The sequence below is a fragment of the Cyrtonyx montezumae genome, unplaced genomic scaffold (genome assembly GCF_038088225.1).
Source record: "Cyrtonyx montezumae isolate F1298 unplaced genomic scaffold, pur_monq_1.0 scaffold_36, whole genome shotgun sequence".
NCBI classification, from domain to species: domain Eukaryota; kingdom Metazoa; phylum Chordata; class Aves; order Galliformes; family Odontophoridae; genus Cyrtonyx; species Cyrtonyx montezumae.
This window is the reverse complement of record NW_027072041.1, coordinates 11,280,805-11,304,765: the sequence shown is the minus strand read 5'-3', so window position 1 is coordinate 11,304,765 and position 23,961 is coordinate 11,280,805. Positions and strand designations below refer to the sequence as shown.

The following is a 23,961-nucleotide window of genomic DNA, read 5'->3' as shown; positions in this document are numbered from 1 at the left end:
TAACTACAATTAAAACTCAACTAAATTTGGTGTCAAAATCAAAGCAGAAGTAGGAGTGACTGCCACTAACACTGCTAACAACTGCTATTAGCTGTTGAAGGTTTAGAGTAGCAAATAACTTTGAAAATTGACCTCATGCCTAGCGTTAGTGGACTTGTGAGACTGCATATGTGAAAAGCATCCTATAGTATTTCACAGACATCACCCTAACTATCCCCATATGCGTATTTAGATATATTTCATATAATTTTATACACATATATGCATGTATACACACTTCATTTGGTTTCTGTGTTACAGATCACAAGCAATGGTTTCCTGAATGGGCAAAAAACCTTTTAAGTAAGTGTACCTGTGCACAATTAATTTTATTTTTTTTTTAAGATAGCAGCACTAAGACTATGCCTTACTGCCTGTCTGTTCAAAAGAGAAAAACCCACAAAACAAGAAGAAACCAAGAAGAAACATGGCAATGATTCCATATTCACAATGTGACATTCATATTCCCCAACAACCATGTCAAAACCTGTAATGGACAATGTTAATTTTGATTGTGGGAATCTCTAAGTGAGGAATCCCTAACTCAGAAGGAAGCAGAAGTTCTACTGCAAACTGTCTTACCAAGGCTTTTTTTCTGTAAGAAGCTCGGCTCATGCTGGCATCAGTTATCTCACACTTAGCAGCAATACATGCATGTTCTCATTAGGTGAAATGGTTCAATAGACTTGAATCCAATTGATGAAAAAAATGGAAAAAACTTTGCAGTTCACCAAGAAATCTACAGAGAAAAACTATTTTTTCTCTTGAATCATAACTTGAAGCTTTACGTTGCTACACTATGACTAATTGCTCTAGTTTTCAAAAGGAACAGTTTAATTTGATCTTGTACTTAGCATAATTTTCCGTGCATCCTTAAATGAAAGTCACTGAAGCACTAGTAAACTGATCTCTTAGCACATCCAACGCTAATATCAAAAGCTTGTGAAATGTTTTTAGGCAATCCTTTCTATCCAAAATATATAGGAATTTAAAAAAACAGTTCACATTACTAACCTCTGTATAAAGGCCCAAGTGTAATTTCTTGTGTAGGTGTTCATAAAGTAGACTAAAATATGAAGTTGTCAAAATATACAATGAGAGGGCACACAAGATTGGCAGTTTCTTGATTGAACATAGAAAATGTATAAAGTAGAATGTATGGAAAAAATCTAACCTGGTAAATGATCAAACCTGAGTATATTTTAATAAGACTAGGTATAGTTTCCGACAACTGAATGAATTGACTAAAAACATCTCCCCTAGTAACTAGTGGTCCTTTTAACCATTTATTGAGAAATGCGAGAGAACTTTCGCTTTTGCTTTTTTTTTCTTTTTTTTTGGATAGCAAGATTCCACATAGTGTTTACTGTTTTCTGTTAGATAGTATCATGTTACTCATATTATCCCCATTTAAGCCTCAAGTTTTGTTTCAAAATAAGTTCTAAGTGACAACAAAATATCATTAGGCCAGGAACTAGGACAGGTCCTTTCTTCCAATTTCAAGGAGATGAATGGCCTTAGTCTGTAAGACTATTTCTTTCATACTAGAACTAGATTTATACAGCACCCTTCACCATCACTAGCTAACTTTAGCTGTGTATTTCAGACTAATATCAAAGAAGAGCACAATGTAAAATTTGAGAAAAAGGATTCTGATAGTACATTTTTATTTTGAAACAGAACTGAATTTTGTAACAGTTAGAACAGAAAGTCCAGACAAAGATTTGTCTTTGTTCAAGTGACCTGTCCCAACTCTCACCTTTATTTAAAAAATCTAACAGATATAATAAAAAAAAAAAATCAACAAAACTTTCTGACAATAGAAAACATACAGTACTAATAGCTCAATGGAAGACTAAAAAGCAGCATTCATTTTTACTGTAATATGGAAGAGACTAAAAACTAAAGAAAGTCTATCTAATATCTTAGTTGAAGGCAGATTTTGACATTCTATATAAATTTACAAAGTACAACATGTGGATGAGATTTGGTTAATTTCAGAAGGCACCTCAAGGCTAAAAGGCTTTTATAAATCTATAATCCTTTCATTGATGAAAAATAAAACACTTTTATTGCTGCTATTCAAATAGCAAACAAAAAGCTTGCCTTGTTCTTCAGTCTAACAAGGAATCCTCCCCCATTAAGCAAGATTAAATTACAGAAAATATAGAATAAACTGAAGATGTCACAACTTTAGAAACACATTGACTTTCCTTGTGTGCTTTCAAGTCAGTGAAATAGTGAAAGAAGAGTCACTTTTTGCCTTTGTGATGTTAATAATATATAGACTACATCAGTCGCTCTTCCCGGGCACTTAAGTACCATGTCCTTACAGCTGTCTCATGCGCAGTACTCTTAAGAATAGAAGGTAAGAACGCTCTGATGATTCCCACGAACAAGGAGAATCGGTGGCAGATCTTTCGAAAGAGCTTCTAACCAGGCCATGTATAGTGCACTAGAAACTGCACCTTTTCGTGCAACTGGCAGACTCCTGAAGTTCACATTAGGGAAAAACAAACAAACAACAAACCAAAACAACACATTTATCATGATAATGAAAGTACAATTCTGCAAAGAGGCACAAATTAAGTCAAGTTTTCTTACTTCCTGGTTTCTGCTTTTTTTCCCTCAGAATTCAGTTAGTAAGTTGAAGAACTTGTTAGCTTAATCAACAACAGGCTCTACCCATACCTCACTTTTGGCCTGTACTTAATATTCAAGCAGCTTAATAGGGAAATCATATTCAACTGGATGATTTACTATTTCTAATCAAGATTTTAATACAGCTTTTTTTTTTTATGATCCTAAACTGGTGCAGCCTTCTCACTGACCTTCCAAAGCATCCACACTGTTCTTCTTCACAAAATAACTTTAAGACTATTTGCCCCGATCTAACTTCGCCTGTGGTACCACATTAAGATAGTTGCAAGTGAGGACCAGTATGAGAACCTGTGCCAACAAAAAAAGGCAAAGCATTCTAGTAAATGGGCATTCCTCACTTAAGAGGCACTGAGGCACCCATCTGCCATCTGAACAATCTCTCCAGAGAGGTTTGCTGCCTGCCATAGGACCACATTCATGATATCAAGAAGAGATTTTATGGTACTTGGAAAGATTTTGAAGGCATAAAGAGCACAGGTAGCATCCTCCTCTGTCATCCCAGATGGAGTCTGGGATCCTGGTCAGAAGAAGCACATGGACCAGGTGAATGAAAGTTAAGTGGATAGGGCCATTCTCGTGGCTTTGGGTTCTATGATCTTGGACACCCTACAGAGACTGGGCATGCTGATGATGGATGGGACAAAACTGACCAGGTAGGGCAAGAGTGCTCTGGACAGAAAGCTGGTTGTACTGATCAGCAGACCTTAAACTAGATTTTACAAGGAAGGGGACATAGCTCTGTGTGACAGAGAAAAGCCAGGGAACACTGTCACAATAGGAAGGACACTCATTTTTTTCACAAGGAAAAAAACCTCAAGATTGTCCCAGAGGTGTTAGGGAGTGCTCCTCTAAGAAGGTAAGATACTCAACAGTCTAGCTGAAGTGCCTCTACACCAACACACTTAGCTTGGAAAATAAGCAGGATAAGAACAAAGCTAAGTTGGAGTTAGAAAACTCAGACTTAAATGCTGCCACAGAAACATGGTAGGACAAATTATATATCAGGAACACAGTAACACTGAGGTTTACAAACTTTTTTTTTTAGAAGTGACAGGCAGGGCATAACAAGCAGAGGAGTTGCTATCTGTGTGAAGAACTGGACAGGATAGACTGGATGATCTTGCAGGTCGTTTCCAACCTTGTAATTCTATAATTCTAGGCAGAGAGCTGCCTCTGAGAAACAGCTATGAACAGGTTGAGAGCATGTGGGTTAAAATTAGGGAGCAGATCGGAAGGGACATCTGATGGTCAGGTCTACTACAGGTCATCTGATCAAGTGGAGCTTGTGGATGTGGTCGTCTTCCTTCAGCTACAAGAAGCATCACGCTCACAGGCTATCATGCTGATGGTGGACTTGAACCATGCAGATATCAGCTGGGAAAACAATACAGTGAGCTGAAAGTAAGACTCCTTGCATCTGCCAAGGATAACTCCCAGGCAGGGGACAGAACAACCATTAAGCATTAATGGACCTGGTGCTCAACAATCCAGATGAGTTCATTAAGGAAGTTGAGACCAGAGGTACTCTGAGCTGTAGTTAATATGGCTCTGATTGAATCTGTGATCTCTAAGAATACAGGCCTGCCAAAGAATAGAGTTCAAGACTCTGAGCTTCAGGAGGGACAACTTCAGGCTGTTTCAGCAATTACTGGATGAGAATTCCCTGAGATTTCTCCTAGAAACAAAGGAACAGAACAGAGTGGCAACTCTTTAATGATACCTTTCTGAGAGTACGAGTCTTCCATTCCTATACATAAGAAATCAAGCAGAAGAAGCAGGAAGTCCAAACGGCTCAACAAGGACCTACTGGTTAAACAGATGAGAAGAAAATGCATAGGCAGTGGATGCAAGGACATGCAGCCTGAGAATAATACAGGGATGACATCCAGATGCAATCAGGAAAGCCAAGGCACAGATGGAACTGAATTTGGCATGGGAAGTAAAAAATAATAAGAAGGCATTCCAATAGGTTCAGTGGTCAGAAAACAATGGCCAAGAAGAGCATATTTCTCTAATAAATGAGAAATGACAACAGAAATTGAGAAAATTGAGGTTCTCAACAAGTTGTTTGTGTCAGCCTTTTCTGGCAGCCAGGCTTCTCACACCTTTCACATCCCTCAACCTCTATGCAGGGATTAGGGGAGCAAAATTCCTCCCACTGTAAGTGAAGAACAAGCTCAAGACTATCTGATGAGATTAAACACATACAAGTCTATCAAGGCTCAATGACATGCACTCCAGGGTCATTCAACATCAGAGTAGCAGCATCAGTGGAGAAAGGAAGAAAAATATTGATATGAATGATGGATTGTTCAGTGGACAAGGAACTAATTGGGTGGTTATAGCCAAATGGTTGTGGTCAATGGCACTATGTCCAGGTGGACGTTGGTAACAAGTGGTGTCCTCCAAGGGTCCATATCAAGACTGGTGTTCTTCAATACATTTATCAATAACATAGATGTTGGGACTGAGTGGGCCCTCTGCAAATATGCATGTGACACCAGTTTGAGCAGTGCAGTTGTTGATAAAATAGAAGGAAGAGATGCCATTCAAAGGGACCTGGACAAGTCTCAGGACCCCAGAAAGAGGGTCCCTGAGAACCTAATGAGATTCAAGAAGGCCAAGCACAAGGTGCTGCACTTGGTCAGGGCGATCCCAGAGCCAAGCACAGACTGGGAAAAGAACGCATTGAGAGAGCAGCCCTGTTGAGAAGGACTTGGGAGTTCTGGAAGACAAAAAGCTTACTTTTGCATACTAGTAAGTAGGAAGTGTTCTAAAATACCTCCAGTACTGACATTTTCTTGATTATTTCTATAATTCAATGCCAATGCATAACTTTTTTCCTGACCTGTATGTACGTATTTATAGTTCATGTTAAGAGTTCTGTATTAATTAGAATAACAGTAAAAATCATTTACTTACATTACTATTACATTAGCTGTACTTGAATGTTCTTGGAGCAACTCATTTAGCCTGATCTGCCGATAAGTCTGTAATGAAAACAAAATTTGTTACAAAGATATCTTCTAGAAATTACAAAAACGTTCAGTTCAAAAAATATAGTTACATTTAATTGGTGTGAATTACTTCTAGAAAGCATGTACTCCCCCCTCAGTTTGGCAACTTTTTCACTTTCCTTGAATGCCTAATTCCAAGGCTTAGGTTGAGAAAATGTGAAAGCTTAAAATGTACAAATAAAGTACCACAAAAGCCAACTGCAATACAGTTCTAATAATATCATCCTCCAAAGCTCCTGGAAGCAAGAACCCTTATGCTCTCAAGACTTGTACAAGGTATCTTGTACAGACAGAGCAAGGAGGCATTCCTGAAGTGATCCTGATCTCCAGGAATGGGCTCCCTTTTTATCACCCTATCCTTTCCTATCTTCTTCTTTCCTCCACTTCTGTTGACAACTTATTTCTTAGCTTGTATTACCAGAGTCACCTGCAACTCTCTTTTCTGTCAACTAACTGGCAATAAACATTCAGTATTAGCCACTTCTTATAGTCTTGCTACTCCCAGTTCAGCTTAAGCCTCTTCCTGGCCTGCTGGCACCTGTAGAAACAAATTAGCTATTGGGAGAAAATGGATAAATTACTGCTATGATTTCACTGAGTTTTGTCGGTAAGACACAAAGGACTGCAAAGACTGCAAAGCATCTACAAGAAAACTTAAAAGTTTTCCTCAAGTATCTTTGTAATATGCAGTTACCAGATCCTGTCATAAGCTGCCAGTCAATCTGTATCTACGTGTTTAAATTCTTGCTTTTTACACTTCAGTGAGGCATGACCTATCATTCCCATTTCTTGTCTACTGCAAATCCTCAGAGAAGCTGAAAAAAATTCAGGAAGCAGAGAACAAAATTAAAGGGTGGAATAAGTTCCAGACGCTGAGATTTTAATAAGTCTTCCCTTAGCTTCTTGTCTGTCTCTGCATCCTGTTATAGGATGCACCTTAAATCTCTTCCACAGAAGCACTGGAAAAGGAATCTCTCTGGAGTGTATAGTGCACAACCATTGGAGAAAATGCTACATCTTTAAACATTAAAACCACAACTAGGTAGTGGTTTGTTTATTTTTAAATAAGGAAACACTGAAGAGTAGACTGGACTCAACTAAATAAAACCTATGCAACAGCATAGGTCCAGAATCATAAAATGCACCATTATTTTTTTTTAATATAATGGAATCTCCCCAGTCTGATTTAGATGCTGCTTTCCGCTAGTTATTTATGAAAGTGATGAAAGTAGCTACAGGAAACAAAGTAGCTAGATATCAAATCAACTTGATAGTATTACACACTAATACAGTAGAGGGAAAAAAGGTTTTACAGGGTTTAATACAACAAGCTGAAGAATACAGAACCTTTGTTTTATAAAGCTCAAGTTCATTATCTGTTATCCTCCATGGTTCATCCTCTTTCATTTTATCTGCAACTTCTTGTTCTTTATCATCTTCATGAAGTCTGAAAGGCTCTATCATTTCTTCAAAAGCTGCAATACTGTGAAAATTAAGTGAACAGTCATTATAAAGTAGTGACATGTCTGTTCTATGTCAGCAATGACTTTTATACTAGTAGGAGCTCGGAACTGCATGCACTTACAGCACTCAAACAGCTACATATATATGCCATAAGGGTAAACATTACAGTTTAACATCAATTAGTGACTTCCACTATTTTCTGGGTGTAAATATAGTTTCAGACAGTTTAAAAGAAAAACAACTTCTGTGAAACAATTTTTCTAGAGTTATTTCAAAGCCAATGAGTGCTGTGTATTTTCTAAGCTAGAATAGTTTCTTCCAAATTAATTCTGAAAGGGGAATTTATATGTCACATATGAAAAAAGCCCCAAACCACAATCAGGTCTCATGCTATTGCTGTTGGAGCTTCAATTTTCATTCTGCTTTTTTAATCTTTCTGTAACAGCCTAAGAGTGGCATACAAATGCAAATAAGCTGAGCAACTTTGTTTCCTCTTCATTCAATTTTTTTATTTTCTTAAGAATGTGAGCTGACATTTTGAAATTACTTGGATGTTAAATCCAAAGATGTAAAAAACCTTCTGAAGATTAGAAGGGCATTCATTTCTACTCAAAGCAGCCTACTGTAATGCTATAATGGGATGTAAAATACTATGATGATAGCAGGGTGGCAAAGTCTTTGACTGCAGCAAATGCTAACAAGCTCAAATGCACCAGCCACAGATGCAGAAATGAAGGAAAGCAGCTGCTTATCTTTAGAAGACCTCAGGTAGGCAGGGATCTCCAGCAAGAGATGCCCTCAGCTCCACTGCCAACCATTAAATGTGGTCTGGGAAGGGATGGATCCTGGCTCCTCTTCCAGTCACTCAGGTACATTACATGTACCTGAGCTCCCCTGGGTTGGCCCTGCCTTCCCACCAGGTGCTCAATCACTTGGTTCAGGCCACCACTTTTTATTTCCACTACACTTACCCTACTTTCTCTGCCCACAGTATGATACTTCAGCAGAAAATTAAGGCTGCTGCACATTATGAAAGTTAACCCAACTTTGAGTAACTCCGGTTTATGAGAAGTGAGAGGTCAGAAGAGCAATTAAAAGTTCAGCATAGCACACAAAAGTATGTGTTAAATCCTGTGAAATAAGGAATTTTATTTTTCGTTCCAATATAAAAGAACTCGAGGCACTACACACACCTTCTGAAAATTGCAGTACGTAAAGATCAAAAACACTGACACTATTTAGGATATATTGCAATATCAGTACATACTTACGCCTAAGCATCCAGGCAGTTATATTAGAAGTCATCCCACCATTAACAGTATTCTATTACCTCTAATGTTTCCAAGTTTTTAAAGTTTCCAATGTTTTTAAGTTTAATGTAACAACTGAAGGGCTAGAGATCTGAAAATTAAGAAACTGCATGTTCTCAGATGCAAGAGTTTTTGCTTAGTTTACTTCCTATTTTTCTGTGCAATACGAGGATATCATACCATCTTCTTTATCACACTTGTGTTGGAAATAACTCTATTCTAATTCACGAAACAGATCAAGTACTCAAAAGCAAGGTACGTTTTTCTGAGACTTACTTCTCTTTCTTTGGCTTAGTATTAATATCTCCAAGAACCATAATGTCTGAGAAGTCTATCCGAAACTTGCTGAGCAGGGTTGCCATCCTGTACCAAAAAAAAAAAAAAGCCTTAATGCGTGTTCAGATTTTTCCCCAGGGTAACCAGATAAGTATTTGGTAAATATATTTTTTTAAAAAGGCAACTCAAGTGTGAAATTGTCAGCAGTATGCCAGGTTTATAGCAATACTAATCAGACAATCAACAACAAACTTAAAATGTTTGCTTTTAAACATAAGAGCTTTTCCCTTTAAGACTCCCTTCAATCTCTCCCAAGCAATTCTCTATTTAAGATCTACAGAAAACAATGTCAGACTGCTGCAAAATTATTTTGAGTACCTTGCCCAACGCTATTTAATGGCAGTGAAACTTCTGGAGAAGAACAGAATATGGTTACATCAGCTCTGAAAAAGAACAACTAAAAAAGGCTAAAAAGTTTTTGTTCTTATACTCTTAAATTTTGAAGGCAAACTTACGCTCTTCTGTCATGATCGATCCTGTTTATTTTTCCACCAATGAACACTCTGATCTTACACTCTTTCCATTTTTTCTTGGTTGTAATAAGATATGGAATTAACAGTGTCAAACCTGCATTTTGGTAAGAATTTAGGAATGTATCAGAAAATACAGTTTCACATAATAAATACAAGCTACTGTTAAACTCTTAAGAAACAGTTTGAAATTGTTTCACTTCAATAGTTCTTCTCAACAGTTTTAAATTGTTAGGTACATTACCTCCATCATCAAAGAGCCACCAGACATCAATATTGCTTTTGCCCTGTTTCTTCTGAAACTGACTACTAGCATCAAGAAGCCTCTGGTCAGCCAAATTTAAAGGAGAAGACAGGCTCTTTGAACCTGGGAAAAAATGATGTTCTTTTTTAAGTGTTTTGATTAATAACCTCAAAATTCAAATGCAAGGTTTTAATACTCTGCAGACTGCCTTTATTTTTTATTTAAACCACTATTCTCCAGACACAAAATCTGAATTGAACGGATACAAAATGACCCATATTTAAGAAGTCTGCAAGTTCTCAAGTTCAGCAGTTAAAATATAAACTTCTTAATCTTTTAGCAGACATTTGGACAAAGGATTGCAAGATCTTGATATACTCATTTACCTGGACAACTACATTTCATACATACGTCAGAGCATTAAGCAATATGCAGTTGCTACCTCTTGCATATGACAGTATTTCCCTGAAATTCATGTAAGAAGCTAGTTTACAAGGAAATAACTCTACAGCACTAATCTTTCCTCAAATCCTTCCTTCAAGTGGACAAAAGGTAATTTCATGTGTGCTAGGCTCAAAAGCACAATACAGTTTATTTTGAACGACAATGTTATTCAGTTTACTGAGATGACAACAACACTGGCTTTTTGAATTACATTAATACATGAAAACATTTTAAAAGTACAATTTAAAAATATAAAGTCAAATTAACCCTTTCCCCTTAGTTAAGAGCCTAGTTTTAATAAGAATCAGGAGTTTGGAGTTTGAACAGTCCTCTCAGTCCTTATTTTATTCTGAAATTAGAGTACATCTGTAACTGACTTTCTGTAACTGACTTAGCATTTGACTTCAACACATATTGGAAGTTTCTCCAGACTGCCATCTTGTGGTTTAAAATGTAACCTCACATTACATTATTAAAACATAAGGGCTTCTGGATGTTGAAATTATGAAGGAAACATCAAATAGGATAAGATGCTTCTTAGGTAAGGCAAAAAAACCTGCCCTTAATTCTCAAAATAGTCTGAAATAAACCAGGTGAAAATTCACTTCTGAAAATGCTGTTCATTTGAATGAGTACTTCACATTACTTGAGATTACTTCAATTCTCATGGACTGTCTGCACAATAAATAGCTTTGCAAACTAAACAATTCCAATAGAGCAACAACCATGGCTTTAAAAGAGGACTGAAGAGAACTTCTACTACATCATCAATACTCCTACTATACTCAAATCAAGTGAGGACTCAAATACCTCAGAAATGAATAACTAAGTAGGCTTCTGAACACACCTAATCCTCACAGATGAAGCACATTCCAAAGCAAATATGAAGAAACAAATTGAGCTTGCACGGCTGATATTTTCCTGTCTTTCAAATACATGCGTAGGATGGAGTAAAAAAGGAAAATTGAAATTAACAACATGAAATATGATTTAACAAAAAGGTGAAAAATGCCTGCCTTTTTTCAACAGTGGTTGTGTTGTAGTCTTTCCATCCTCGTCCTCCTCTGGAAGATTTTTAAAGATACAAAATAAAAAGGTTAATATCCTTTGTGATGTTAATGAAAACAGTACTAGTGTATAAAAAAACGAAAAGAAAAGAAAGATGCAAAATAAAATGGACTTTCATACAAAGAAAAGCACACAAGTATAGCCTACCATGTCCTCAGAATAATTTGTATTTGAACACAACAATGAACTAAACGTATTTCTCAATAGTTAAGCCAATCCAAAGTTTTACTTGAAAAAGAAAAGGAAAGCTGGTTACTGACATGTCAAGTATCCTGGATGATTTGTGATTGCTAACATGCAGATAGTAATATATTCAAACCAGAGGTGAAAACCACCATCATGAATTCACCAGTCTTGAAAGTCATACTGCTAACAAACAGCTTTCAGGCCTGATTCTCAAGCAATTTTTATTGGCACTCAATCTCAATAACTAAGAAACAAAAAAGGCTTCTTGGTCACAGCCCATCATCAATTTTATTTAAATTCTATTTTCATTCACCTAAGTATTTTGCTTTAGAGACCGCCAAGTATGTAAGTAATTAGATATCAATAGCCCAAAAAGCATGAAAGCTTTTTTTCACAGATGCAACAAAAACATCAGGAAGAGAGAGGGACTGAAGGGGCAATGAGAGGAAGAATGAGAACTCAAATTTCACAGCTACCTAGCAGTTAGCTACCGTAAGTAGTTACCTTTATGTAGAGAAGAAGTTCTCTCACTAGTAGATGAAACAAAAGCTACAGAAGTGTCTGTCTCAGTCTTCTTGCTATAATCCACCTTTACGATGACATCCTTGGAACATGGAGATTTTTCTTGGGATGACGGTAACTCTTCTTTGGGAAAACAAAGAAACAAAATAAACCACTGATTCATCTCAAAGGCTGTAAGATGGACATCTGACTATACTGAGGCAGTCTGTATTCAGCTAAACAGATCAAATCCACTGCCAATGTCATACTATGGCAAAGGGGGAAAAAACAAATGAGCAGCTTCACAGAAGCAGCAGTCCTCACATGAACAGAGCTTTAATCTCATGCTACTTCCAAGATTTTGAGTTTTGAATGCATTACCAAGGGCTAAACATATAACAGAACTACTTCCATTGAATGGTAACATATATATATATTTTTTTGCAGATGTGTAGCACTGTGATGACAGTACCTCTAGCATAAATTACATTTCAAAGTAGAAGCTAAACATAACTGCTGGGTAGAAATATTTCACATTGCGGTAGTTTTCCCCTCCTGTAAGCAAGAGGAAAATCCTCTTAGGAATAATGGGATTTAGTACCAGTGTACCAGCAAGCACAGAAATCTATATATGGTGCAAACTATGTTGACAAGATACCTTAAGTTTGAAACATGCCACAAAAGAATTGCATTTTCTGCTATTATATGAATAGAGTTAGACTACTGGTTACACATCACATTTAGCTTCTTTGTTTACAATCAGAAAGGGGAAAAAGTATTTGATGAAAGATTATACATGCAAACTTTAATTCCAAGTCAAAGTTAATCTTTACACAAGGTCCCAAAACAAAAGATTTCTCATTTGTTTTCTTTTAGGCTTGGCTTCAGTGGAGCTGTTAGGTAACTGCCAGAGTTAAAGCAAACTCATTTATCTCAGTGGGTAATATGACCTCCTTGACACCTGTCAAAACCCAACAGGCTACTGTTGAGGCAGTGAGCTGAAGCAGGGAGAAACACATGATCATAGTATCTGATCAGGCAGCCAAAGTCTAGAAATAAGTAATCACTGATGATTTTGTTCTTCAAATCTTATCATTTTTATAATTCCACTGAAAGTAACAGCTTGCAAATACAGTTAGTTGAAATGTTTAGGCAACAGAATTTGCTTTTCTGCGCAAGGGTTATTTTTATTGTATATTTCACGCTGACTCATTTCAATGATTTTTATTCCATGAAACAAGTTGTGTGGGGCCTTGCATTTTTTCCACTCTAAAAAATAATATGTATGTTCAGAAAATTATTTTACAAGGTAATAAGAACGGCTATTAATCACAGGAAACAAAATCTTACCTTGCCCCTGAAGGTGAGAAATGTCTAAGCCCTCCTTTAGGCGGATTACAACCACACCATACTGGATGTCAAAGGCATCACTAAACAAAATGAACAACAAAACATTTTACCTGTTCTTCCCCAAAAGATCTACTTTACATGCCCTCTGCAGATAAATATTAAATGTTGCCATTTAAACTCCCAAATAAAACACGTATGCTACAATTTCAGTTTCAGTTCTAAAGGAACACACATAAAGGTTATCTACTGTATTTCCTCCCTCCAATATAGAACAGTGACAAAAGAGTAACAGGTCACTCAAATTCCACGCAGATGAGGACAAGATAAACTCGAAAATACAAATGGCAATGGAAACTAAGGCATCAAAGAAGGGATTTCTTGTGAGATCTTTCTGAACTGACAGTTATGAACTTCCAAGACATTGGGTATTAAAGGAATCTATGAACAGCTGTTAGACTGTGACATCTAACATTGTCTGCGATGGCAAAGAAACTCACTCTTAAAGACAAAACTAAAAAAGGAATCTTAAATCTTAATTATTAATCATTAATTACTGTAAAAAAAAAAGACTGAATAATAGCCTGAATTAAAGTCCAAATAAAATGAAGGATAAAAAGAACGTCCAAAGATTTAGGACTTTTAAGATGAAAATCTAAGATAAACTTAACTGCTTGCATAAGCCATTTATCAGTCTTTATCATTACAACTAATTCAGATAACTCCGATGCTTTTGCCATTGAGAAATTTCACAAGATTTCACTCAAACACTTTTCACTGCTTTTAAAGAAACATTTCAAGTATCAACATATTTTATAATAAATGTAAAAAAACCTGAGATTGATTTAAGTAGTTTTGCCCATTATTTCACCTGTTAGATCTCTACAGAATTGCTATTATGCATCTCAGAAACATTCAATTTCCCAGAAATTTTCTGGAAATACACTTAACCTACAGTCACTACCTCCTGAGGTTTCTCTGTGTTACAGACAACTGCCTGACTGGGCTGGCCAGGAAAGTTCTCACAGAACAAGCCATTCCAAGCTAAATTATGAATAAAAAAAAGCAAACTCAAGAGCTAACCAACATATTGCCTTATTTTTCATTCTATTTTGTGCTCCTACCTTTTTCTTAAGGAACTGGAATAGTGAAGGGGTGTGACTTTTTCCTTTTCTACTATCTGCCTATAACCCCCTTCCCAACTTGCTTTTAAAGGCACAGCAAATAAGTATAAAGCACAAATAAAACAGGTTTAACAGTATACTAAGAAAACAACAACAACAAAATCTCTTAAGAAAGTGCAAAAAGCTGTTTTTCTAAAATGTTAGAAAAAACATTTCAGTACTTTCAGTATTACCAAAATATAGTCAGAATACCCCTTTCTTCTGCCTTTTAGCTTGTACAGTGATGTCAGTACAGTGCATCTACACTAAATATTTTACTTATAAGAGGGCAAAGTTTAACAAAGACAAAGCTTCAGCATAACAGTTGATTCATTCTCTACACTTGATCTGCACAGGGAAAAAAAGGAAACCCCGCTTTCAACAGAAAATATGGTCTAATGAATTCACCAGACACGTAAGACACTGCTTCCTCTACTGAAGGCAGGAACTGTTAAATCTCAGACTACCACCACAACTCTTTCTGGACACAGAGTTATGTGGAAATCTGGTCTGCTAAAGCTATAAAGAGTTGCTCATAATTTCTGTATCAGGAAAAAAAACCTGTCAGTGCTGCAATACAAAAAAGCTGAGTTGATGAGGAGAGCTTATGCAACAAAGACATTGAGGTAGAAGTTCCTTCACTTCTTACAAAATAAACTGAAATGGAACACAAATGCAACCCCTCCTCATTTTTTACTTACTGAAATAAATTAATGTAGGTTTCAACATCTCTCATGTCACTTTGTCTCCAATTTTTCTTAAATCCAACAACAAGAGTGTTAGGTCTCATTCTACCCAAACCAGCAGCCTAAGGAGAACAAAGTATATTCTAAAATCATGTTACTGAAACAGCTCAATTATTTATTTCAAGCAGAAAATAAAGCTTTGAAAAGTTTTGGGTTTTTTTTAAGATAACTTTATACAATAAAAATACTTCTGCAATATATAAAAACATTTCTATTTTTTGACATTCAATGTCCCCATTTCCATTAAGAAAAACAAAGAGGTGCACCTGCATTAAGTACTGTCCTCCATCCCTCAAATCCTCTGCATGCACTGGGGCATAGAAAGCCTTCATCTTGTTTTTAATTAGCCATCGCTGATATTTGGCCAAGTCAGCTGACAGCTCCTTCATGGCTTGCCTCCGAGGACCCTTTCAAAACAAGAAAACATGGAAAAGAGTGATCAAGAATTATGAGCACAGGCTTTTTTTTTTGTTTTTTTCTTTTCTTTGAAGTTACTTTATTGCTAGAATCCAACCCAAACTTGTCTGAAACTGGCAAAATCTATGACACTAAAAAAAACATTTTGTAAAGTTATCTTTTTTTTACTATTTTTTCTTTTAATTACCTGCACCAGCATGTATCGCTGTACTCCTCCTAGACATCAAAATGCTGAAATTATGTTTCTGAAGACAGAATTGGGCAATATCTGCTTATAAGCATACTGTTGATGATACTAACTCGATGTTTTTTTAAGATCAGAAGCAAGCCTTATTTAGAAAGTGTGGTTAAGTTTATGCATATATAAGAGTAATCAAGGTTTGTATTAAAAAATTACAGTTTAAATGTTGTATTTCCTTAGATGTTCTTAGTACTGTGCCTGCAAAAGTGGGGTATTAAAACATCTAGCAAAAACTTTGCGAATCTAATGTTACTGAATGCACTTCAGAACATTTGCCAAATGTTTGATGCCTACAGAAACTCTGCAGCTAACTGCAGTTTTGGAACAGATGGCAGTATGACTACCACCTTGTATTAAGACAGTTCATCACAATGTTAATTTGGAGAATAGTTAAGCAAAGTTTGCTTCCTTCTGCCCCCTCAACCACTACTGGTGTTCAGCAGAACAGATGTATTCTGTTCTTGTGCTTAAGGTGATCAAGTTGTTCTTTGTTTGTTTTTCTGTTGTTGCTGTTGCTTTTTTGTTTGCTGTAAAATAGCAAGAAGTGCTGAAATTATGTTCTTGAAGAACAAGCCCTCACCCACTCCCATGATTTTCACATCCTGACAGAAACGAGGAAAATTTAGTGAAATAATTAGGGGTGGTGAGAATCAAAGAAGGGAGGAAATAACTTAATAATAACTAGGAATAATTTTTCTTTCATATTGCCGGTGGAATAAATCAGGTAACCGAAAGAATTAAAGCTAGTTAGAAGCTAAATAAAACTCTAAATTACCAGCTAAATGGTACAAAATTTCCTGCTCAAACAGATTTACTTTAGGCTAGGCTGTACAAAAAATAATGACAAAGCAATGAAGATACCTGCTTCACTGGAACACTAAAAAGAAACCTAGCCACATACTGCTCCAACCAAGGCATGATGGAGTACTTAAAACAAAACAACACAAAGGCAGAAAGAGACCCAGACTATAATCTAATATTCCATTTACTCCTACAAAGCTTCTTAGGAATTTAAATGTCAAATGATCAAAGAATTTTGCAACACTTCACTGCTCTTCCACCATATTTCAATGCATATCCTTTAGCACATTTATTACTGCAAGATCACTCTTTAGTTAAAGTAGATGATGAAAAGCATACTGCATAGATGTTTATGATAGCTGCCTTAATAGCTATTAGCTAATAGCTAATAACTTTCATAGCTTCCCTAAAATAGCAGGGCATCTAACCATGAATGGTGATGACACATACGTGAATAGATCCTACTCTATTTGAATGCCTTTTCTTTAGCAGGAAAGAGAGCTTTGTTAAACAAAAAAACGCAACATAACTTTAAAGATAGAATACACTTACCATATGCACATGGCCGCAGATCATCAAGCCCACATTTTTGGTAAAAGCATGGACAAGGTGAAGTAAAGCTGGACGTGCATTTGGAGCGCCTGTCATAATTAAGCACTGTGGCCTAAAATTGTGAACAATGGTAGTGAGGAACAGTTACAAGATGTCTTATCTAGAGCATTTATAAAATTTACGAAAGCTTATCCTAAATATTGGTCCAATTTACAGTGAAGAGGTAGTGACCTCATCCATTCTTACAAGACTACATTAGATTAAGCAAAGATCAATCTCTCACAATTATCAGCAGATCTATGATCAATTGGTTCTAAAAAAAAAAAAAAAAACAACCAGTAAACTTAAGTCTGAAAACTTACACATTTAAAAAGATCAGAAACAGACTTTAGAGAAGACTAAGCCAGACAGGTGAATTTCTTCCCCTATTTGTCAGATACATCCCTACACTTTCTAGCTTATGATTCTTATGTCATAAAGGAAAACTGTACTTACACAATTCCTCATCTTATTGCTAGCATTCAGAAGGCAAACAACTGCAAGTTGTAGTAGCCATTCTTTCTAATAAATTATAAAGCATCAATCTTTATTGTAGATTTTTTTTTTAGATAAGAATCAACAAAGTTATATATCCATTCCTCCAGAAGCTACAGGTATTTTAAAATTTTTTACTTTTTTTTTTTTTTACTTAACTACATAGGTTAGAAGCCAGTATCAGGCCAAAAATTACTACTAAAGTTTGTGTTTATACCTGGCAAGATCTGTACCTTCTTCACAAAACAGTTACTGAAGTTCACAACTCAGAAAGCTACATATTAGCAGAAGAGTTTAAGTACTTCCATTGGAACCTTGAAACACATACAGGCCACCACTCAACCTATCAGCACAATCAGGAAGTTTTACTTCACAAGAATTTTCCTATAATATCTGTTTCTTCAGCCTACAATCCATAACAGACTTGCACCAGAGACACTGCAATACTGTTCACAATAAGACAACACAAATTACCTATGCCAATTTTTACATTTGCATTAAGACTGAAAATTGCTGCTCTTCACAGATAAGCAACAATTTCTGAAGTCAGACTATTTTGCTGGTAGCAGTGCAACTTAGCATCAGAAGTAATACAGTGTTTGTAAATAAATGGATTTTAATGTCACGTAAGTCTGGATTTCAGGAAGAGCTGTTTATGATAAACTACTGCCTCAAAGTCTTTAAGTCAGCATGGATTTTTAAGTTTTTTTAGAGCACATTTCCTCTAGAATTGCCTATTCCTGTGAAGTGGTATAAATACTGCAGGATATTGCCTACTTTAGTAGGCTCTTCCTGGGCTGTTGTCAGTCACAATGGCTAAATCAAATCAGTTCTCTCCTTCAATTGTGTGAAACACAAGTGTAGCCTATTTACTGTGGCAATGAGAACATGTCTAACGTGAAACTGGTGTTGAGGACAGCATCCACAGTATACACATCTCAGGGATTTTAGCTTATATCAGACTTAACCTTATGTGGACTGAACACTTGTAAGCAGTCTTGATGACATCTTCCAGTTCAGTTTCATTAATAATGAACACAATTCACAGACCATGAAATCCATGATGCATCAAGACAGTAAATAAGCAGGCATCATTCATAGGGCTGCTTCTGAAATGCACTCTTAATCTGAAACAAAATGCTCATGTAGCCTTGTCCAGTCACGTTTATGATACTGACATTCAAAGCTGTTAAAATTCACAGGAAGTAAACAGTTTAATGAAAGTCATGAAGCAAACGCCATGAGTCTACAGTACTGATTACACAGCATAAATAATTTGCTGTGTAAAACTGTTACCTGAAGTTTTTCACATGATCTTCTACTCCAGATAGACGAATAGAATGCTGTAATGCATTCAAGTAAGTCAAAGCTTGAGTTGATGACCCCCAGTTCACATCTGTGAAATACAAAGTTCCAGTATTTTATAGTTACTCAACTTTTTAAAAATCATGTTAACACAAGAATTAAGCTACATGTGAATGTGCTCTACACTACACAAAACCAACCCTCAAGTTACATACACAATTCCATTTAAAGATGAAACCTACAAGGAAGTTCTGGAAAATAAGAGTTTGTTATTGTATAATAAAAGGAAGAATGAACTGCATTTTTTGCAACATTAAAGAGAATAACCTCACAGCTACAAAAATAATGCTTTTGGAAAAAAGGAGGTTAGAGCTATGTTACATCACAGCAAAGGAAAAAGCAACCTTAGAACACTGCCTCAACAAGTCAAATACTGTCTGTGAATAACAAATGCAGTAAAGAGGATGAGGTCTAGATTAAGCAGTACTTCTTAGATTAGCTTTTAAGATTTTTTTTTTTAAATATGGAAATGAAAGTTCCCAGTATATTTGCTATTTGTTCACATTTGTTTTTGACAGCAACAATTATCCTTATGATCAAAACACTTGAAACTACACAGCCCAGGATTTCATCTTTTCCTTACTGTCAACACTTTTTGGCTCAGATATGCTCCATCTTCCACTTATAACTATAGTGTTCTTAGAGGAATAAAGAGTGTATACATACTGTATATATACACACAGTGTATATTCTTGTTCAGAGCTACAGGAATGGTGTACTAAAAAGACCGAACACTATCAAATCCCTTTTCCAACTGGAAAGGTAAAGAAATAGACCCTTTCACTTCCAGCCAGAAATATGCTTTTAGAAGTCTGAATCAGTTAACCAGAATATGGTTCCCCTTTTTTTTCCCCCCTCCAAACACACAATTTTTCCATCTTCTATATCCCTCTTCCTTCCACTAGAAGCAGAAATGGCCCCTATACATACCTGGTTTCTTGTAAGTGACATAAATGTAGAGTCCAAGGACTATGACATACGTTAGAAGTGCAGCCCACCAATTTATGACAAACATCACAATGCAGCACAGAATGGCTCCAACAAGAGAAATCCACATATTGTAGTATTTGAAAGCAGGGCGCCAACCTAGTCAAAATTTAATTTGGAGGTTTAGGGAGGAAAGAAGGGAAAGAGTTTAATTCTCAAGAGAAAGAAGGTGCTGTTCCTCTTCTCCATCCTTAGTGCTCTGAATCGCATTTCACCATAGCATACAATAGTTTCAAGTATGATAAGAAATAGAGACTTTGACACATTTATAAAAACTTCTAATTTTTCACCATCTTTCAAACTAATTCACATCTTTCTTATCTAGACATGCACAAGTTCCTAATATTGTCCTCTAAAAGCTACCTCTAAAGTCTGAAGATGTTCATGTCAGTATTTTTTAATCGAAGCAGACTAGATATACCTTTGGCAATAACTTATATGAAAACTATTTTTGCTTTTCAAAGCAAAATGTAAGTCATTTCAGAGTATAATATGTTAGTGTAACTCCCCCTCCTCTCTTACTTTCAACTGTTTCTAGGTAAGTATGCTCTCTAATTTCACACAAATTTTCATTACATGAAAAGCACCCTATTTCATCAATACATACAGATAATTCACAAATACATTTGTACAGGGCTGTGCAATGATTAGCAACATTTTAGCATAGGGGGTCAGGTATGAGGAACACTAGCCTGCAAATATTGCTGCTTAGCTTAGTCTTACATTCTAACTAGCCTCCCATACCAAACAACAGCTATAAAAATATGTCTATCCCACTTTTTTCTGGGATAGAAGACTAAATCTAAAGATGACAAATTTTTGTCATCAGAAACTGATTTAGCAAGAAAGCTTTCTTGAAGAGATAGTCTTAAGAATATTTGATAAGAAATGAGATGCTAAGTCATTTCATCGGACAACTATTCAAGAGTTACTGAACAAGTACTGAATTACCTTCTGTTTCCTCAACAGAGACGACAAATACTGGTAGTTCCCAAGCTTTTCTGGACCATTCCATCCTCCAAGTTTTGGAAGACTCAAGGACACATCATATTAAGAATTACTCAGATGTGTTGTGAAAGTCCAACAGACATTTAATATTGAATTAAAGCAGAGTTTCATTTAAGTTAATAGCTTTTGAATTATTGTTCTGCATTTAGCAATTGCAAGATAAACTATGAACCCAAGAACATGGTTCCTACCTGGAGATTTGGCAAGGGAAGCATGGAACACAGAGAAGTTAATCAAGGCATATGAAGCCAAGAAGAAGTTAGAGATAATTGGAGCAATGACGTTCAGTTCAGCTGTAGAACAGAAAAAAAAGTAGGCTGTTGTAACATACTATCAAATAGATTTGTACATTTCAGAGTTAACTTTATTATACTCAATTTCATGTTATATAGGTAGAAGCATTTTGTGCATTTCAATAAGCATAATAACTAAAAGGTTTCTTATCAACTGAGTCATCTTCTGATAGTCAGGAAGGACAACTTCCATTTTTTTTAAAAAAACAGCATTTTCATGTGCCCATCAGGTGTTCTAATTATTATTTATTTTCTCAAAACAACTTAAGGTTATTTCTTCCCCACCATGGTTTGATCAAACAGTGCTGTAATACACTGCGTTCTGAAGAACCTGAGAAGTCAGATTTCTTTAGTTAATGTCTCAGTTCTGAAACAAAAAAAGAGTAAAAGGCTCATAAGAACAAGAGACACTCATCTATAGCGAATGGTAAGAGCAAATGTGACAAACACGTTTCATTTGCTTGCATTTTAATTGAAAATCTGAATTAATGGTACTAGTACTAGTGCATCATTATGTATCACTTCCATTACAAGAGTGATGAATACTCTCCCTTCACCAATGAGATTGAAAGCATTAAGCTCTTCCATGACTATCTTCACCATTGCCAACAGCAGCAATTATCTCTATCATTTGTAGTGCAACTAAAGAACACACTTTAGAAAAGTACTGTTCATGTAAGCTTGCCGTTTACTGAAGTAATTTGTAATTATTAAAAATCCAAATCAGACATCTTACATCACTCTAAATAAAGTATATTTAATTCATTGACAGTATGTAAAAACAGATGCCTGAAGAGATTAGGGAAAGTACGATCTACTTACTGTTCAATTTAGATTTATTCTAGTTCTAAGCATAGAGATATTTAGGGGATGCAAGAAAATCCTCAAACTAAACAAATTCAGAATCCTTACTTAAAAAAAAAAACAGATGTGCATCAGACCTCCTCAGGGACAATGTCACCAAGTCATGAGATGGAAAAGAATGCCTTATGAAAGACAAAAGGAGATTCACATCTACTGTAATTTTGAACTAACCAATCAGTATGAATCCAAGAGCAATTAGAAATGTTAGAAGATATCCTCTCAGTGGTTCATTGTTCTTCCCATAGCCTTTAGCAAACATCTGAAATCCTGGATAGATGTTGTCCTTGCACAAAGCCTAAAAAAATAAAATACAAGAGTAAGAATGCATTTTGTTAAAAAATATCTTTATTAATGTTTACTCATGCTGTCTTTCACTGCGTATATTATCTTCCTAGAAGAAGCTAACAAATACTAATTCTTGTTAACAACTGAGTTACCATTTCGCTATTTTGCATTTCCAATAGTCTACCCTTCAGCAACTACTATTGGTAAGAACAAGCGCTGCCCTTCACAAAATGCTTCACTGTGCTTTACAGGTGTTGCTTTACAGGTGTCTTACAGTCAGTCTCATTAAGGAGAAAATCGATTTCTTCAGAAAGTGGAAAGTTTACCTAATGTTTATGGTAGTTCTCCAAACCAACAATTTTGCTTATATTCTGCAACAAAGACTCTTTTGTGCTGACTATTTACTGCCATTTCGGGGAAGAAGGTCCATTAGAGAAAAGTTTTACTCAATTAAAAAGAACATGAAATACAAAAAAACAAGATTGAGGAGCCGAAAATGGGGCAAAATTCATTTGGAAACACCAAAAAAATTAATGTAAGGAGACATAAGCAAGAACTGGTTCACAATTACATTATCTTGTTAAAGTATTCTGTGATTAAGATTCAAGAACTACAGGTTCTAATCCACGCTGCCTCCCTTCCAATTACTTTGAGAAATGAACTCATCTATTATTTTTGCTTGTATCCTAATGGTATTGCATTTCTTGGAACTTGCAAGTTCCAGTAAAAAGCAATTTACTGAATATCTAGATGTTACGCTCCCCTCATTCTTCAGAGTAAAAACAAGGTTAGCAGCACATTTGCCTGCCACATATAAACACCCCCATATGTGTGATCAGTAAGTTCCAGTTTCAAGAGTAACCACCACTTCATCCACTTCAACCCTTGTTTGAGTCATTGGTTTGTTCCAAAAGGCAGAAACTCTTAACAAACTTAGTACAAGTGACATTACAGCGGTCTGTAATAACTCACCCTAAGAAGGTAATCAAACATTCAAGATCTGATGTAATTACATTCTAGCTACATTTAATAACAATGCAACAATGTAGTATGTAGTTTTCAAATTTTAAGCAACAGGTAAACATTAGATTGACCTACAGGACTTAGCTGTTACAAGTCACGATTACAGTATGCCAGAGCCCCTTTTCAAAAGTTCTGATTTGAAACTTAGTTAAAATCATGCTTTAAAAGATTTTGGATTTGCAACCATGCTTACCTGGAAGATTTTAGGTGCACTCACAAGTGACGCTAATGCAGATGACAGAGTGGCTGAAAAAATACCTGCAGAAATCAGCGGTGCAAATCCTGATACCATGCTCATCACCTGCAAGTAGAACAATTTTGTTTCCCTGTGGGCTTTTCATTGCTGATTTTATTTTTTAAAGACCATTAAGTAGCATAATATTGCAACTACACAAGCTACTATTAACCATGTACAAGCAAAAAATATAAAACACTTGGTAATCTTCACTTTAAAGCCAATGACTAACACACATTCACATCAATGTATGAAGTTAAGTCGGGGGAACATATGAATCCTATACTCAGGACAAGAGAAAGTAGCTTATTACACAATATTTAGTCCAACCATGTAAGTTGACTGACAGCAGAAGTCTCC

General features: G+C 35.9%; 1 protein-coding gene across 1 annotated transcript in view; it reads right to left on the bottom strand.

Annotated features, from left to right (window-relative positions):
- Positions 1–1,762: 1,762 nt before the first annotated feature.
- The window catches only part of SLC12A2 (solute carrier family 12 member 2), a 54,362-nt gene continuing 32,163 nt past the window's right edge, over positions 1,763–23,961 (bottom strand). Inside the window, exons 11-27 of the mRNA XM_065745608.1 lie at positions 23,560–23,667; positions 22,230–22,353; positions 21,093–21,194; positions 19,837–19,992; positions 18,838–18,937; positions 17,008–17,119; positions 15,263–15,403; positions 14,952–15,058; positions 13,091–13,170; positions 11,744–11,884; positions 11,002–11,049; positions 9,542–9,664; positions 9,283–9,394; positions 8,768–8,854; positions 7,065–7,200; positions 5,623–5,690; positions 1,763–2,530 (exon numbers count right to left, since the gene is read on the bottom strand). Of these exons, the coding sequence (XP_065601680.1) occupies positions 2,395–2,530; positions 5,623–5,690; positions 7,065–7,200; positions 8,768–8,854; positions 9,283–9,394; positions 9,542–9,664; positions 11,002–11,049; positions 11,744–11,884; positions 13,091–13,170; positions 14,952–15,058; positions 15,263–15,403; positions 17,008–17,119; positions 18,838–18,937; positions 19,837–19,992; positions 21,093–21,194; positions 22,230–22,353; positions 23,560–23,667 (1,881 nt within the window). The 3' untranslated portion in view covers positions 1,763–2,394. The remainder of the gene's footprint in view (positions 2,531–5,622; positions 5,691–7,064; positions 7,201–8,767; positions 8,855–9,282; positions 9,395–9,541; positions 9,665–11,001; positions 11,050–11,743; positions 11,885–13,090; positions 13,171–14,951; positions 15,059–15,262; positions 15,404–17,007; positions 17,120–18,837; positions 18,938–19,836; positions 19,993–21,092; positions 21,195–22,229; positions 22,354–23,559; positions 23,668–23,961) is intronic.